We start from the raw sequence: 12,384 nt of genomic DNA, 5'->3' as shown, positions 1-12,384 counted from the left end.
GTAGCAAGTGAATTCCTCCGCGTCGGAAGAAGTCAAGAAGGGAGCTTCATGGCAGGTTTCGCCACCTATCATGGCCCATCACTGCACCACCTTTTGTCACTCGGCGTGTAGCCCTTGGTGATGACGTTTTCCCCACACACACACTAGACCAGCGAGAGCCGACTTGCACACCCACAGCCAGCCGGTTAGCTAGACGGGTTAGCGCAGCCGGCTAACCCAGCCGGTTAGCCGAGCCTGCCCCTTGAGACACCCGCAGGCCCGTCGTCCTACGACAGCCTTGCGCCACCCAGCCGCAGGCCTGTCGCCCTCGGACAGCCTCGCGCCACCCAGCCGCAGGCCTGTCGCCCTCGGACAGCCTCGCGCCACCCAGCCGAGCCCCCCAATCAACGCGAGCCACCAATCTCGGCTCCTCAGCTCCGCTAATAAACACCGAGCCTGGTCAGCTCACTTCCTCTCCATTTTTGGCTTTCCGACCACTAGTGCTTTCTCGTTTCTTTTTCCATCTCAACTGAAGAGACGGCTGAGTAAGCGTCTCTGAATTTTGGCCGCCACAGCCGTGTTTTATTATTGATCGTGGCACATCGATGGCCTTTCTCACTTTACCTTATTTGGTATCATGCGGCGCTGGCTCCTGCTGCTGCCAACGGCGACTGCGCTCCTGACGCAGGACCCTGGCACGGCGATCGTGACGCAGACCGTGGGCGAAAACATGACGCTGACGCTAACCTGCCCGGACGCGACAACGGCAATCAACAAGATCCTCTTTGCGTCCTACGGGATGCCCAAAGGCGACGGTCTCGCCGCGTCGGTCGAGAGCTACTGCGACTCGCCCAAGTCCAAGCCCATCGTGCAGAGCTACTGTCTCCAGCAGCAAACGTGCAGTCTCTGGGCGGTCAACAGGTACGGCGTCTTGGCGACCATGTCGGAGAGCTCTGACGCTTGCCGTAGCTGGTTTACTGACGAATGCGTTGGCACTGGCAAGCACTTGACCGTCACGGCGCAGTGCGCAGCCGCCACGCAAACGCTCGTTCTCGACCCGGGCGCGGTTCTCGCCACTGCCAACGTGACAGAGAACAGCACGCTGTCCCTTTCCTGTCCCGACGCTTCCACGAGCATCAGCACGATCCTCTTTGCCTCCTATGGCTTGCCAAGTAACGTGGGACTCTACGCCGCCAAGGGCAAGTGCGACGCGGCGAACGCGACCCAGATCGTCGCTGCGGCCTGTCTCGGTAAGGCAGCGTGCAGCGTCAGCGCCGACAACAGGCACCTACTCGTATGCATCTATAGAGGCTCATGACGAAGTAGCGTGTTTGGCAACCCGTGCGCCAGCGTCCGCAAGCTTCTCACCGTCACGGCGCAGTGCACATCACCCAGCAAGAGCTCGTCGCGTAGGCTTGTTGCGAGACGCTAGTGCACTCACTCTATTGTATTGTAGCGACCGCGATCATTGTCGGTGTCGGCTGCGGCGTTGCCGTCCTCATTGCTGTCGTCGGTGGCTACGTCTTTTGCTCTCGGCGGCGCAAGGTGCCTGTCGAGACACGTCGTGATAGCCCTGTCTACCAAACGCTTGCAAGGACATCCAACCGGGGAGACCCCAAGCCGCGTACACGCAACAGCAGCTTCGCGACAGGGCCGACGGGGCCCACAAATGGGCCCAATGACACCAGCCAGCACCACAAGACGTACCCCGAGCCGTACATCAATCTCGACATACAAGCCCTTCTACACCACCGCCTTGTGCTCGAGGACCTCCGCGTGACGAGCAAGAAGCCATTGGCCTCCGGCGCGTACGGTGAAGTCTGGCTCGGTGTCTACGGCGGCAGGCAAGTCGCGATCAAGCGCCTCAAGCAAAAGGACCCGCGCTCCGTGCAAAAGTTCATCGATGAGATTGTTCTCATGTCCCAGTACGCGCTACCCAACTGTGTGCTATCTGGACAACTCTGCTGCGTAGACTCGATAGCGACTACGTCATCCATTTTGTCGGTGCCAGCTGGACCCGCCCGATCGAGATCGAGTGCGTCGTCGAGTACATGGACCTCGGCGATTTGAGATCGTACCTCATGACGGCGCGTCCTGGTGTCTTTACGTGGAGCCAAAAGTACGACGTCCTCATGCGCGTCATCCACGGCCTCGTGTACTTGCACACGTTCAAGGTCCCGATCATCCACCGCGACCTCAAGAGCCGCAACATCCTCCTGGACACAATTAAGGTTTGTTTTCAATTGTTGATTGCAATTCGTATCCCTAAGCCTATGGCGGGTAGGGCACCAAGCTCACGGACTTTGGTGCGTCGCGCGCCGCCGACGACACGATGACCAACGGCATTGGCACGTACCAGTGGATGGCGCCCGAGATCGTCGCGGGCACGAGCTACACGGCGGCGGCCGACATTTACTCGTTCGGGGTCGTCTTGTCGGAGCTGTGCACGCACAAGGTACCATACGCGGACCTGCGGCACCCAAAGACGGGCAACGCACTGCAGCAACACTACATCTTGCGCGAGGTCTGCGAAGGGCGGCTGCACCCGACTTTGGATGGTGTCGGCGTTCCAACGTGGGTGCCACAAGTGGCGACGCAATGTCTGCAGCTAAACGCAAACGACCGGCCGTCGGCGCTGCAGCTTTCGGCCATGCTGTCAAAGTTGCGCCAGAATATGGGCGAGCTGTAGCACAGGACGCCACGTCGCCGAAGTAGCGTATGTTTATCAAGTTGAAAGAAAAGCAATCCGTCTCGACGGTAGTCCAGATCGGAGCGCTGGTTGGTTTACAGCACTCGATATCATCGACAAAAACTCCACAGAACTCTGCTGAAGTAATTGGGAAAGAACTTGGGTGCTGGTTAGTGTTCAGCAATGCAAAGATGCTCAAAGCACTTCTGTCGCAGCGCTCATGCATCGGCACTTGCGAAACACTCGCCTGACAGGAGAGCGTGGTATCAATTGGTTCGCCGAGCCCAACGCGTCATCGACGACAACTTGTTCCACAGAGCATGGAGACTACGACTTGATGCAGAACGGGCAAGAATGCTCACTTGTGGATGAATTGTCCCGAGATGCCTCGCCGATTCGCTACGTGGTGAGGACGCATCGTTGGACGGCCTCTTGGTTGGAAACGGCAGTGATTACGGTGCCTGTCATAGTTATTCCCCGCTGCTGGTTGTTGGCATCACTCGCGTCCCGAACAATCTCGACGCGTGCAACCGTTGCGAGCTCTCGCCAAAAGACGTTCTTTTCATCGAGCGACCACACGTCGTTGGCCAAATCCAACGTTGTGAGGTGCTTGGCCGCGGCAGCAATGGCCGGTAGTAGCGAGAGGCACTGCTGGAGCGAGCATCGGTGCGACGCCAGCGCCAGCGACCGCAGCTGCGGCCAGCGAAGCACCGCGACCAGCCAGAGACCGAGTTCTGTGGCTGTGAACCGATGGCCATAAACACTCAGCTCTTCGAGGTTCCGACACAAGCTGACGGCGGCGAGAAAAGCTTCAACGGATGCACCTTGGAACGTGCTGTTGTACACGTGAGGTGCTGGAGGTGCGGAACGTGCTGCAAGCCCGAGACCAGCGCCGGCATCTCGCTCGACGTGACGTTGTGCAAGGTCAGCGATGTGAGCTGGGAAAGCACGCGGCGTACCCGCGTATCGGTGAGGAGTCGCACGGCGTTTTTCCATGCCAAGTGCCGCAGGGCCCGTGCATCTTGGATGGCGGCGACGAGGTTGTCGATGGCACTGCTGTCCGACGCACTCAGCTCTTCCCACTCGAACGACGTGACGGAGTTTGGCAAGGTGTAGCCGTGCAGCACGCTGCTTTCGAAAACATTGACGGTCCGCAAGTGCAGCGCTTGGAGCTGGTTGTTCTCGGCGATCGCGCGGCTGAGGGCCGACGGAAGCGCCGCGTTCGTGGCCAAAAACAGGTTCTCGAGCGAGAGATGCTGGACGCGGCGCGTCTCGAGCCACTTGAGCAGCTGGTGCGAAAAGGCAATGTCAAGCTCGACGGGATCTTCGCCGTTGGCCAGCGTCAAGTGCGTCAGTGTTGGGTGCTCGAGCACTTGGAGCAGAAGCGAGAGCCCATGCGTCGCATCATTGCGGTCGATCAGGTGGACTTCGAGCCGGCGCAGATGCGGCACCGAGAGCAGCAAACTGCGCATCTCCCGGACGTCGTCGATGTCTTCGAACGACGAGTAGAGCTTAAGGGCCGCCAGACACGGACCGTAGTCTTGAAGGACGTCGTCGAGGTCGGCCGCGTCGCCCAGCTGATACTCGATGTGGATCTGCGGCGACAACGGAAACGTCCCGTACAGATAGTCCATTGTTTGTTCGTCCAGATTGTCTTCTAATACATGAACGATTGGCCACGCGACGCGGAGCTGGCTCGTTGTGTGGCCAAGAAGCTGCCGAAGCGCTTGCAGCGGCAGCGTCAGGTGCTTCTCGGGCCATGCTGTGAGGAACGCACGGAGCGTCACATTGTCGCTGAGGTGCTCGAAAATGACTTCGAGGATCTCGGGCAGCAGCATCGGGCCGATTTGCAGCGCGGAAGAGACCTTGGGACGCACTTGGCGCTTGGGGCTCGCGAGCATGGAATCGCAGCGGCGCGTTCGCTTATCAAATCTAAAACGGTCCGTGTCGTCGTCCAAAAGACTAAAATGATTTCAGCGGTCGGACAATTTGCTGGCATAGTCGACTCGTGCAAAGATAACGATCGCCATCTCTTTATTTATTTCATGTAATACGGATGGGTCAGTCCGTACCCACGTCTCGACACCGCTGCAGGATGGTGCTTCCAGAGCGCTTGAAGCTGCAACACGATCCCTTTTCTTGATCCGTTGCAAAAGACATGTTGATGCGTCATGACAGAAACCGAGTCGCACTGGATGATGGGATACATTACCCTCGAAGGGGAGTGCGCGTGAGAGCTGGTGCGAGTCGTGAGCTGGAACGAGTCGTCACATGACCCACCAGCGCATCTGACGTGGCAGCACCACGGCTTGTATTCTTGATTTGCATTCTATTTTTAGATTGACCCGATGCCCCGCTTTGATGACGACGACGACGCAGACGCATGGAACGAAGTCGACCTGCGCAAGGTTGCCAAGCAAGAGATGCTCGACGCCGAGACGTCGATGTGCTTGCGCCTTACAAAGCTGCACCTTGTGCGCGTGCCGCGCTCACTGCAGTACCTGCCGCACCTGCAAATCATGGACTTGAGTCACAATGGTCTCACGCGGCTGCCCGGGCAATGGCTACGGCGGTCCTTCCCGACACTTCACACACTCCATGTGGGTAGCAACCAACTGCACGTTATGGACGATATACTCCACCTCTCTCGGCTGCACCACCTCCGCGACCTCGACATCTCTGCCAACCCGCTCCCGCTCGTCACCAATCGAGTCTACCTCCTCGAAGCTCTCTTTCAAGGTGTGCCCTTCGTGCGCTGTCGTAGGGCCCATATCAATGCTGTTAGCACCGACACCTCGGGACGCTACGTATGCGATCGAGATCGACTTGCAGGCGGCGTGCATCGTGCCGGACAAGACGCGGTGTCCTGCCGTCTATCGGGCGCGCACATTGGCGCCCGTGCCGAGACGAGAGGGCTTCCCAATGCTACAGATGCTTAACCAAGCACCCATCGTGCTGGAAGACGTCGCAGCAGTCGAGCGCGAGCTCGGACGAAAGCTGCGGTATCCTACTGCAACGTCGGCCAACGTCGCCGCGGCGTCCAAGCCGCCGACTCGCTTTCTGGAGATGCGCAAGACGGCCAAAGAATTGGTTCGTTTGCTGATTCAACGTTGTGGGACGCATCGGTGTAGGAGCGACGCAAAATGGGCTTTAAGACGCTGCCGGCCGTGCGGTCCGTGCCCCGTCTCCAGTACACTGTCGACGGGCTGCCAGAGCCAATCGCAGCCTACGATGACATGCACGATGTCAACCCAGACGGCGGCATGACCCGCGCTGGTAGGCATTTGCAGAGCGCAAACAGCGAGTGAACGACGACGTAGAGTGCGAGATGGCCCGACGCGACATCAAGCTGGGCATGGCGGTCACGGGTTCCGTCACGGGCAGCGATTTGCCGCCAGCGCACGAGCCCATTTCCGCAGCGGGGCACTGGAACCATAGTATTGCGTCCCTCGATGACCTTCAGAACGACCAGCGCTGCATCGTACGTGAGAAGAGCAAGTCGGACTCAACGCTGCAGGACGACCCGCTCGAGTCGGACGTTCTCCTTGACTCGATGGTGCAGGCCGAGCGCTCCCGGTACAGCACTGCCCCGTATCTCCGACTCATCACTGCTTCTAGCCGACTCACGCAGCGAACGCTCGATGTTTTAGCAAAGGATGACGAGGCGACCGATGCATCGGTGCACCGTTGAGGGGTGATATGGCTCGTCGATAGCCCCCTGTAGAATCCATTCCACACGAGTTGTGGCGACGCGTTGTTGGATCGACTCAACCACAACTACACACCAGCAATCGTAGCAGAGAAATTCAAGGTTGGCAACCACTGTCCTCGCGTATCCTGTGCACACACATGCAGGTCACGACAGCTTTTTGTAAAAAGACATTTGCCGTCGGCTCCAAGCTCGTGACACCCGGTAACCAAAACCATAGCTCGAGACGAAGAGATAGTTCATGGCACATTCTTAGATGTTCGCGACATCATCGAGCTCGAGCTTCAAGACACTCGGCGCCGCAACACGACGCTCTTAGCGACCACGGACCCTGTGCCACCGTCGCTCGTGGCCACGATGGACCTTTCCCTCAAGTAGTCTCTCCGCGTGCCACGTCATCATGGACCGGAAAACCGTTTCTAGTCGCTTGCGCGCACAGAACCGCATTGAAGGCGTCATCAACACCATCAACCCCAAGCACGAGAAGCGGCTCATCCAAGTATCCAACTCCATCAACTTCGTGCTAGCAGTGCATCATCATCAAGAGGCATCTAGGCACTCATTGATTCCGACCAACAAGTGGTCGACGAGCAGCTCCGCCGACAAAAGATCAAGGAGCACAAAGATCGCATGGAGGCCATCGCCCATCGCGGTCACCGCACGCGCCCCGCCAGCGCGACCCCCGCGCGCCATGTACAGTACCTCGTTCTGCATCGCCTTTTCCAGTTTTGCAAATCGGGAAGCGTAGGCGTCGTCGTGGCAGCAGCGCAACATCATCGCCATGACCATGAAGGCGAGCGGTCTCGTCCCTCGCAGCAGCGCCATCGCCGAGCCTAAGCGCCTCGCGTATCGGTCGATCGAGACGGTCGAGGCCGCGGCAGAAGACCACTTGCTCGGTGTCTCGTCCAAGGAGCTGCTGCTGCGCTGCGCCGAGATCCGCAAGCACGCGCGCGACTCGCTCAAAGAACTCGCCAAGGCCAAAACCGACTTTGTCGTGAGCGAATGCGACTATGAGAGCCGGCGGCGCGACCGGATCGAGCTCCTCAAGCGCAAGGTGCGCGCGTCGGCTTGCGATGGCACCGAGATTATGATTGGCGATCAAGAGTTTATCTATGCAAGCTTTTAAGAAGATCTATCTATCTATCTATCTATCTATCTATCTATCTATCTATCTATCTATCTATCTATCTATCTATCTATCTATCTATCTATCTATCTTTCTATCTATCTATCTATCTATCTATCTATCTATCTATCTATCTATCTATCTATCTATCCAATAATTTTGACACCAGGATAGCATTTGATACTCTCCTCAACGGGAGTCCGGTGGGCAAGCCACTCGCGCTATCAGCATCGAACGACTGCGTAGTAGCATGAGCGTGGAGCTTCAGAAGATATTCGAATCGAAAGGCAGGTCGAGCAGGATGGGCTGGCTCCGATGGGAGGCTCCATCCATGGCGTCAGAGGTGCAATCGGCGCCGTGAAATCGCGCCATTTTGGAGTCGGTTACACACGCAGTCCCATGTTAACCGGTTTATTGAATGCTGTCGTGCAACCACGACAACGCATTGCAACCTCGCTCCTTGTCGCACGCCCGTTGTGGCACTCAGTAGCATCGCAATGATTCATTGCGATGCTTCTGAATAAAAGTTAACAGGATTGCGTCGCATCATCGTCGAGGAGTATATCGCAGTGTACGGGGTATAGCATCATGCATACGGCTGGCTCTGGTGGAAGCATCACCCCCTCTCCTACAGAGAGACTCATCCCTGTGCGAGAAGGTGCCACCTTTAAAGGCGTTTGGGTCTGTCGATGTTGGATCTGGGCGCGATGATACACCAACCCAGTCTTTACGGCAAGAAATATCTGGTGCACCGCCGACGCGTTGGCTCATGCCGCCAGCGACCTTAGTCTTTTGCTATATACAGCAAAAACATTAGCCGAAGACACCACGTTGGACGAAGCTCTACCGTGCCAACCGTGAGCAGAGTGTCCAGTTCGCTGCATGGCTGTCAAGGACATGTAGCCAGACCGGTTCCCAAACCGGTTAATGGCGCGAGACGTAGCTGCACCATGTGTAACACTGTTACAGCTGTGTAATATAATTCATCACTGTTCATGTTGTCCATTTAAATACCACGTTCGTTGTATGCCCATACAAACCCCAAGACCTGTGGTAGCGGCCAGAAGGGCAATCCCAGCTGGTTGCAATTGGCGCGAGCCTCTCGCACAGGTGTCATTTGTGCGAAATGCCACCGAGTAGTAAGCCGCACCAGAGCCTCCTCGACGCCATCGAGCGCGGCGACGCTGACGCCGTCCATAGCCTCTTGAAGGCCGCCGACATTGCCTCGTCGTCACCGGAAGCAAGCCGGTCGCTCATCGCCGCCGCCTGTCTCTCGCGCTCGTACTTGATCCTGACGTCACTCATTGACCACGGCGCCTTTGTCTTCCTCGCGTCGCTGCCCGAAGCGCGCAACCGCCACATCGTGTCGCAGTTCATGAACCTCGCCGTGCAAGGCGGCAACCTCAGCATCGTCGCGTGTCTTGGCCGGCTCACCGGCATCAACATGGCCGACTGCTACGAGACGCGAACGCTGCCGGACGGCCGAAAGGAGCTACTGACCCCGCTCCTCGTCGCGTCGATCCACGGTGACGTGGCCATGATCAACTATCTTCTCGAGGCCAACGTGGATGTGAACTATGGCGCAACCCGGGACGGCAACTCGCCGCTGTGCATGGCGACCGCTCATGGCCACCATGCGGCCGTGCAGATCCTGCTCGAGGCCGGCGCCAACCCAGAGCACCGCAACGGCAAGGGTGAGAGCGCCTATGACATGGCCCGCGCGTACGGCCACCTCAACATCCTCTGCCTTCTCGGCATGGACGACCAGCACGGCCACATGCACGTGAGCGGCCGCGCGATCGAGTCGACGATCCAGCGCATCCGGCGCTCCAAGGCGCACACGTCGTTCGCGGTCCGAGAGCGCGAAAAGGTCGACTTTAGCTCGCTGCACAAGAAGATATCGAGCCTGAAAGGTCGGATTTCAGGCCAGAACGGGCGGCTCTCGGCCGTGCACTCGTCGTCGTCGACGTCGAGCGACCCCACGGCCTCGACACCCTAGTCGATGCCATTAGCTTATTTATACACCACCACCTTTCTTCCTCGACCTTTGCTGTTGCCACTGCTTCGTGGTTGTGAGTCACGAGTGACGAGCGCCGACCTCGTTGCGCTGCTCACGCGCCGTCAAACGTGCAAGTACCTTGGCGCCACCATGTAATGGTCGATGTGGGTACCTAGTTATAACATGTTACGACCCGAATCGTTCCAAAAGCAACTTGGCAATCTCGCGCTTTGAGCCCCAACCTCAAACGTCGTTGCACACGAGAGAAGGCAACGTTGGCGATGAAGCGACGAGGCAGATGGCGAGCAAGAGAGCTCAACACATCGCTGGCCTTTTTAAGCGCAGTAGCGCGAGCCATAAATCCGACCCTGAACGTGGGCTTGCGATCCCGCTGGCCTCCAGCTCTGGCCTCCTCGCACATGATATCCGATCACGAAAGTTCAGAGGCCACGCGACAAGCACGCGCCCAATGCTAGAGGCGATGAGCTGCCTTCGGACACCCGACTCCTTGTTTGCGACGCCACTTCGTTGTCCAAGCCAAGCGAGACGATCGACGCGGTTGTACTCGACAACTCAGTCATCGGCACGACTAACTAATAGTTGGTAGGTGTAGTAGGTCAGGTTGCCTTTTTGGCGCTTGTGGCATGTCGCATACCAAGCGACCGGCTGTCGCAATTCCGATTTCACATCCAGACAACACGATGGCAGGACATGTGACCGAGCTGCTGGCGGCCATCGACCGCGCCGACGTTCGCCGCGTTGCCGCGCTCTTCGACGGGCCCTACCCGCCCGACGCCCTCGCATCGATCCTCCGCGCTGCCTGCCTCGGGCGATCGTACGACGTTCTGTACTGCCTCCTCGACAAGATATCGGTCCAAGCCTTTCTCTCCGCAGCGCCCACCGCAACACTCCACTCACTGCTCAATGCCGCCGCACAGGGCGGCGACTTGCACATCATGGCTGGCATGAGCCGAGCGACCGGCGTCGCGTGGCGCGACGTGGCCGAGGACACAGGCGGCGTCGAGCTCCTCACGCCGCTCCTCATCGCGGCGATTCGCGGCGACACGGATGCGATGCACTTTCTGCTCGAGGACGGCGTCGATCCGAATGCAGGGCGCACGCGCGACGGCAACGGCCCGCTCGCGATGGCGGCAGCCCACGGGTTTACTGGCGCCGCGGCCATGCTCCTGGACGCGGGCGCGACCATCGATGCGCGCAACGGTGGCGGCGCCACGGCGACGGACCTCGCGCTCCTGTATGGCCACGACGAGATCGTCCAGCTGTGCCACATGGCCCATAGCCGCGCGCTCGCATCCGTCGACGGCAACGCGATCAAAAGCAGCATCTCCAAGCTCCGTCAAGCGAAACAGTATACGAATTACGCGGTGCGCGAGCGGGAAAAGGTCGACTTTGGCCGCGTCCAGCAAAAGATTTCCAAGCTCAAGGCCCGCATCCACGGCCGCATCGACGCCAACTAGTCGATACAAGATTATTGCCACTGAATCTATTTACTCTTTCTCCCAAGCAACCTACTTTCAAAGAGACCGACGCGCCTGTGCGACGACGTGCAGTGCGAGGCGATGGAAAGGTGTGCCACGTCTCTTGCGCGGACGCCAAATTTTAAGCGTTCTCGGCGGTGCGGGTGGTGGAATGTCGTCGTCGCATACTGTACCAGTCGGCCCATGCGCGGTACCATCCCGAGTCGGCGACGTCCTTGTCGAGGTGGAGCGGGCGACTGGGTTGACCCCCAGCTTCTTGAAGACAACGTCGATGCCACGTCGACACCGCAAGATTCACCATCGTGACAGACGTTGGCAACAAAAAGGCTCGTCACCTGATCCAGTCTTGGATCGGTACCATCATTTGCCAAATTGCACTTTCGAGGATGATGGCGCCGGAAGCATCAACGGCAATACCCGTATGGACGGCCGAGAGCTAATCGAACTGCAGAGAGAGATCTGAGAGAGATGGTAGGCTCCACTGACGTCAGTACCGGTACCCACAACGCTGCATTGGATCGTCGTTCTGATGGCCGTGCGCTTGTGCCTGGTGGAATCTCAGCGCATTGCAACCTCATTTTTTATCGATAGCGTCTCAACTGTCCCTCATGGATTTTCATCGGTTTAACCACTTCCATTGATCGAATAACGTGGACTAGACGTCGCGTACCCTCGTAGTCGTGGGCAGAGATGTACATCCGCACCCTCGTGCCCGTCTCCTTCCATTCGAAAGGGCCTCCGTCTCTCTACCTGCTCTGGACTTTGTAAATGCAAGGCGTCCGATTGGCTGAGAATGAACCAATCCGACGCGATAGAGACGGTTTGGAGATTGACAAACCGTACACTCGGCACGACAACATGCGCAGGTCGATCACTCTTCGATTCGCGCAACGACCATGAGCCCTCTTCTCGCCGCCGTCGCCGCCAACGACGTGCCGGCCCTCACCAAGCACTTGGCCGTGGCGTCGCCACGCGAGATCCAAGATGCGCTCGGCGCCGCCTGTCTCGCGCCATCCTACCCGACCTTTATGCCCATCGCATCGACGACCAGGTGTCTGGCCACGACCGCCGCCGCCGACATTCATGGCTACGTCAACTTGGCCGTCGAAGGCGGCAGTGTGCACATTGTAGCGGCCATCCTCCGCCTCACTGCCACCAAACTCGCGTCCGTCTGCGTCGCAGACGGCGACGAGGTCTTGACGCCGCTGCTCGTGGCCGCCATCACGGGTAACGAGGCCATGGTCGCCTTTCTTTTAAAACACAACGACATTGACGTCGACGGCGGACGCACAAAAGACGGCAACTCGCCGCTTGGCATGGCGGCGGCGCACGGCCACAGCAGCGTGGTCTCGCAGCTCCTCGCCGCCGGAGCGTCGCCGCGCC

General features: G+C 58.6%; 5 protein-coding genes across 5 annotated transcripts; 4 read left to right on the top strand and 1 right to left on the bottom strand.

The window, feature by feature from the left end:
- Positions 1–588: 588 nt before the first annotated feature.
- On the top strand, positions 589–2,668 carry SPRG_02730 (TKL protein kinase; the record flags this gene model as incomplete). Its single annotated transcript, XM_012341317.1, has 6 exons — positions 589–900; positions 949–1,239; positions 1,306–1,388; positions 1,436–1,904; positions 1,952–2,210; positions 2,264–2,668. The coding sequence occupies exons 1-6, from the start codon at positions 617–619 to the stop codon at positions 2,666–2,668; spliced, it is 1,791 nt and encodes a 596-aa protein (XP_012196707.1). The 5' UTR covers positions 589–616.
- Positions 2,669–3,120: 452 nt separating this feature from the next.
- SPRG_02729 (hypothetical protein) lies at positions 3,121–4,569 on the bottom strand (the record flags this gene model as incomplete). The annotated part of the gene is made up of 3 exons (XM_012341316.1): positions 3,121–3,129; positions 3,182–3,458; positions 3,515–4,569. 3 exons carry the CDS (start codon positions 4,567–4,569, stop codon positions 3,121–3,123), a joined length of 1,341 nt encoding a protein of 446 aa, XP_012196706.1.
- A 445-nt stretch (positions 4,570–5,014) lies between these two features.
- On the top strand, positions 5,015–7,503 carry SPRG_19444 (hypothetical protein; the record flags this gene model as incomplete). The annotated part of the gene is made up of 11 exons (XM_012341668.1): positions 5,015–5,407; positions 5,454–5,758; positions 5,800–5,944; positions 5,989–6,244; positions 6,287–6,347; positions 6,393–6,479; positions 6,524–6,581; positions 6,634–6,751; positions 6,801–6,876; positions 6,933–7,070; positions 7,126–7,503. Coding segments are annotated over 11 exons (2,015 nt in total), but the record flags the coding sequence as incomplete, so codon positions are not given.
- A 1,122-nt stretch (positions 7,504–8,625) lies between these two features.
- SPRG_02726 (hypothetical protein) lies at positions 8,626–9,546 on the top strand. The gene has a single exon (XM_012341315.1). It carries the CDS (start codon positions 8,630–8,632, stop codon positions 9,500–9,502), a length of 873 nt encoding a protein of 290 aa, XP_012196705.1. The 5' UTR covers positions 8,626–8,629; the 3' UTR covers positions 9,503–9,546.
- Positions 9,547–10,183: 637 nt separating this feature from the next.
- Positions 10,184–11,026, top strand: SPRG_02725 (hypothetical protein). The gene has a single exon (XM_012341314.1). It carries the CDS (start codon positions 10,204–10,206, stop codon positions 10,978–10,980), a length of 777 nt encoding a protein of 258 aa, XP_012196704.1. The 5' UTR covers positions 10,184–10,203; the 3' UTR covers positions 10,981–11,026.
- The last annotated feature ends 1,358 nt before the right edge of the window (positions 11,027–12,384 follow it).

Source organism: Saprolegnia parasitica (assembly GCF_000151545.1).
Source record: "Saprolegnia parasitica CBS 223.65 unplaced genomic scaffold supercont2.7, whole genome shotgun sequence".
Taxonomy (NCBI): domain Eukaryota; phylum Oomycota; class Saprolegniomycetes; order Saprolegniales; family Saprolegniaceae; genus Saprolegnia; species Saprolegnia parasitica.
Note: the sequence above shows the minus strand (reverse complement) of the source record. Positions and strands in the feature narration are given on the sequence as shown.

Excerpts from the sequence above, each read along its gene's own strand:
- SPRG_02726 (XM_012341315.1), top strand. The coding sequence starts at position 8,630 with ATGCCACCGAGTAGTAAGCCGCACCAGAGCCTCCTCGACGCCATCGAG.
- SPRG_02725 (XM_012341314.1), top strand. The coding sequence starts at position 10,204 with ATGGCAGGACATGTGACCGAGCTGCTGGCGGCCATCGACCGCGCCGAC.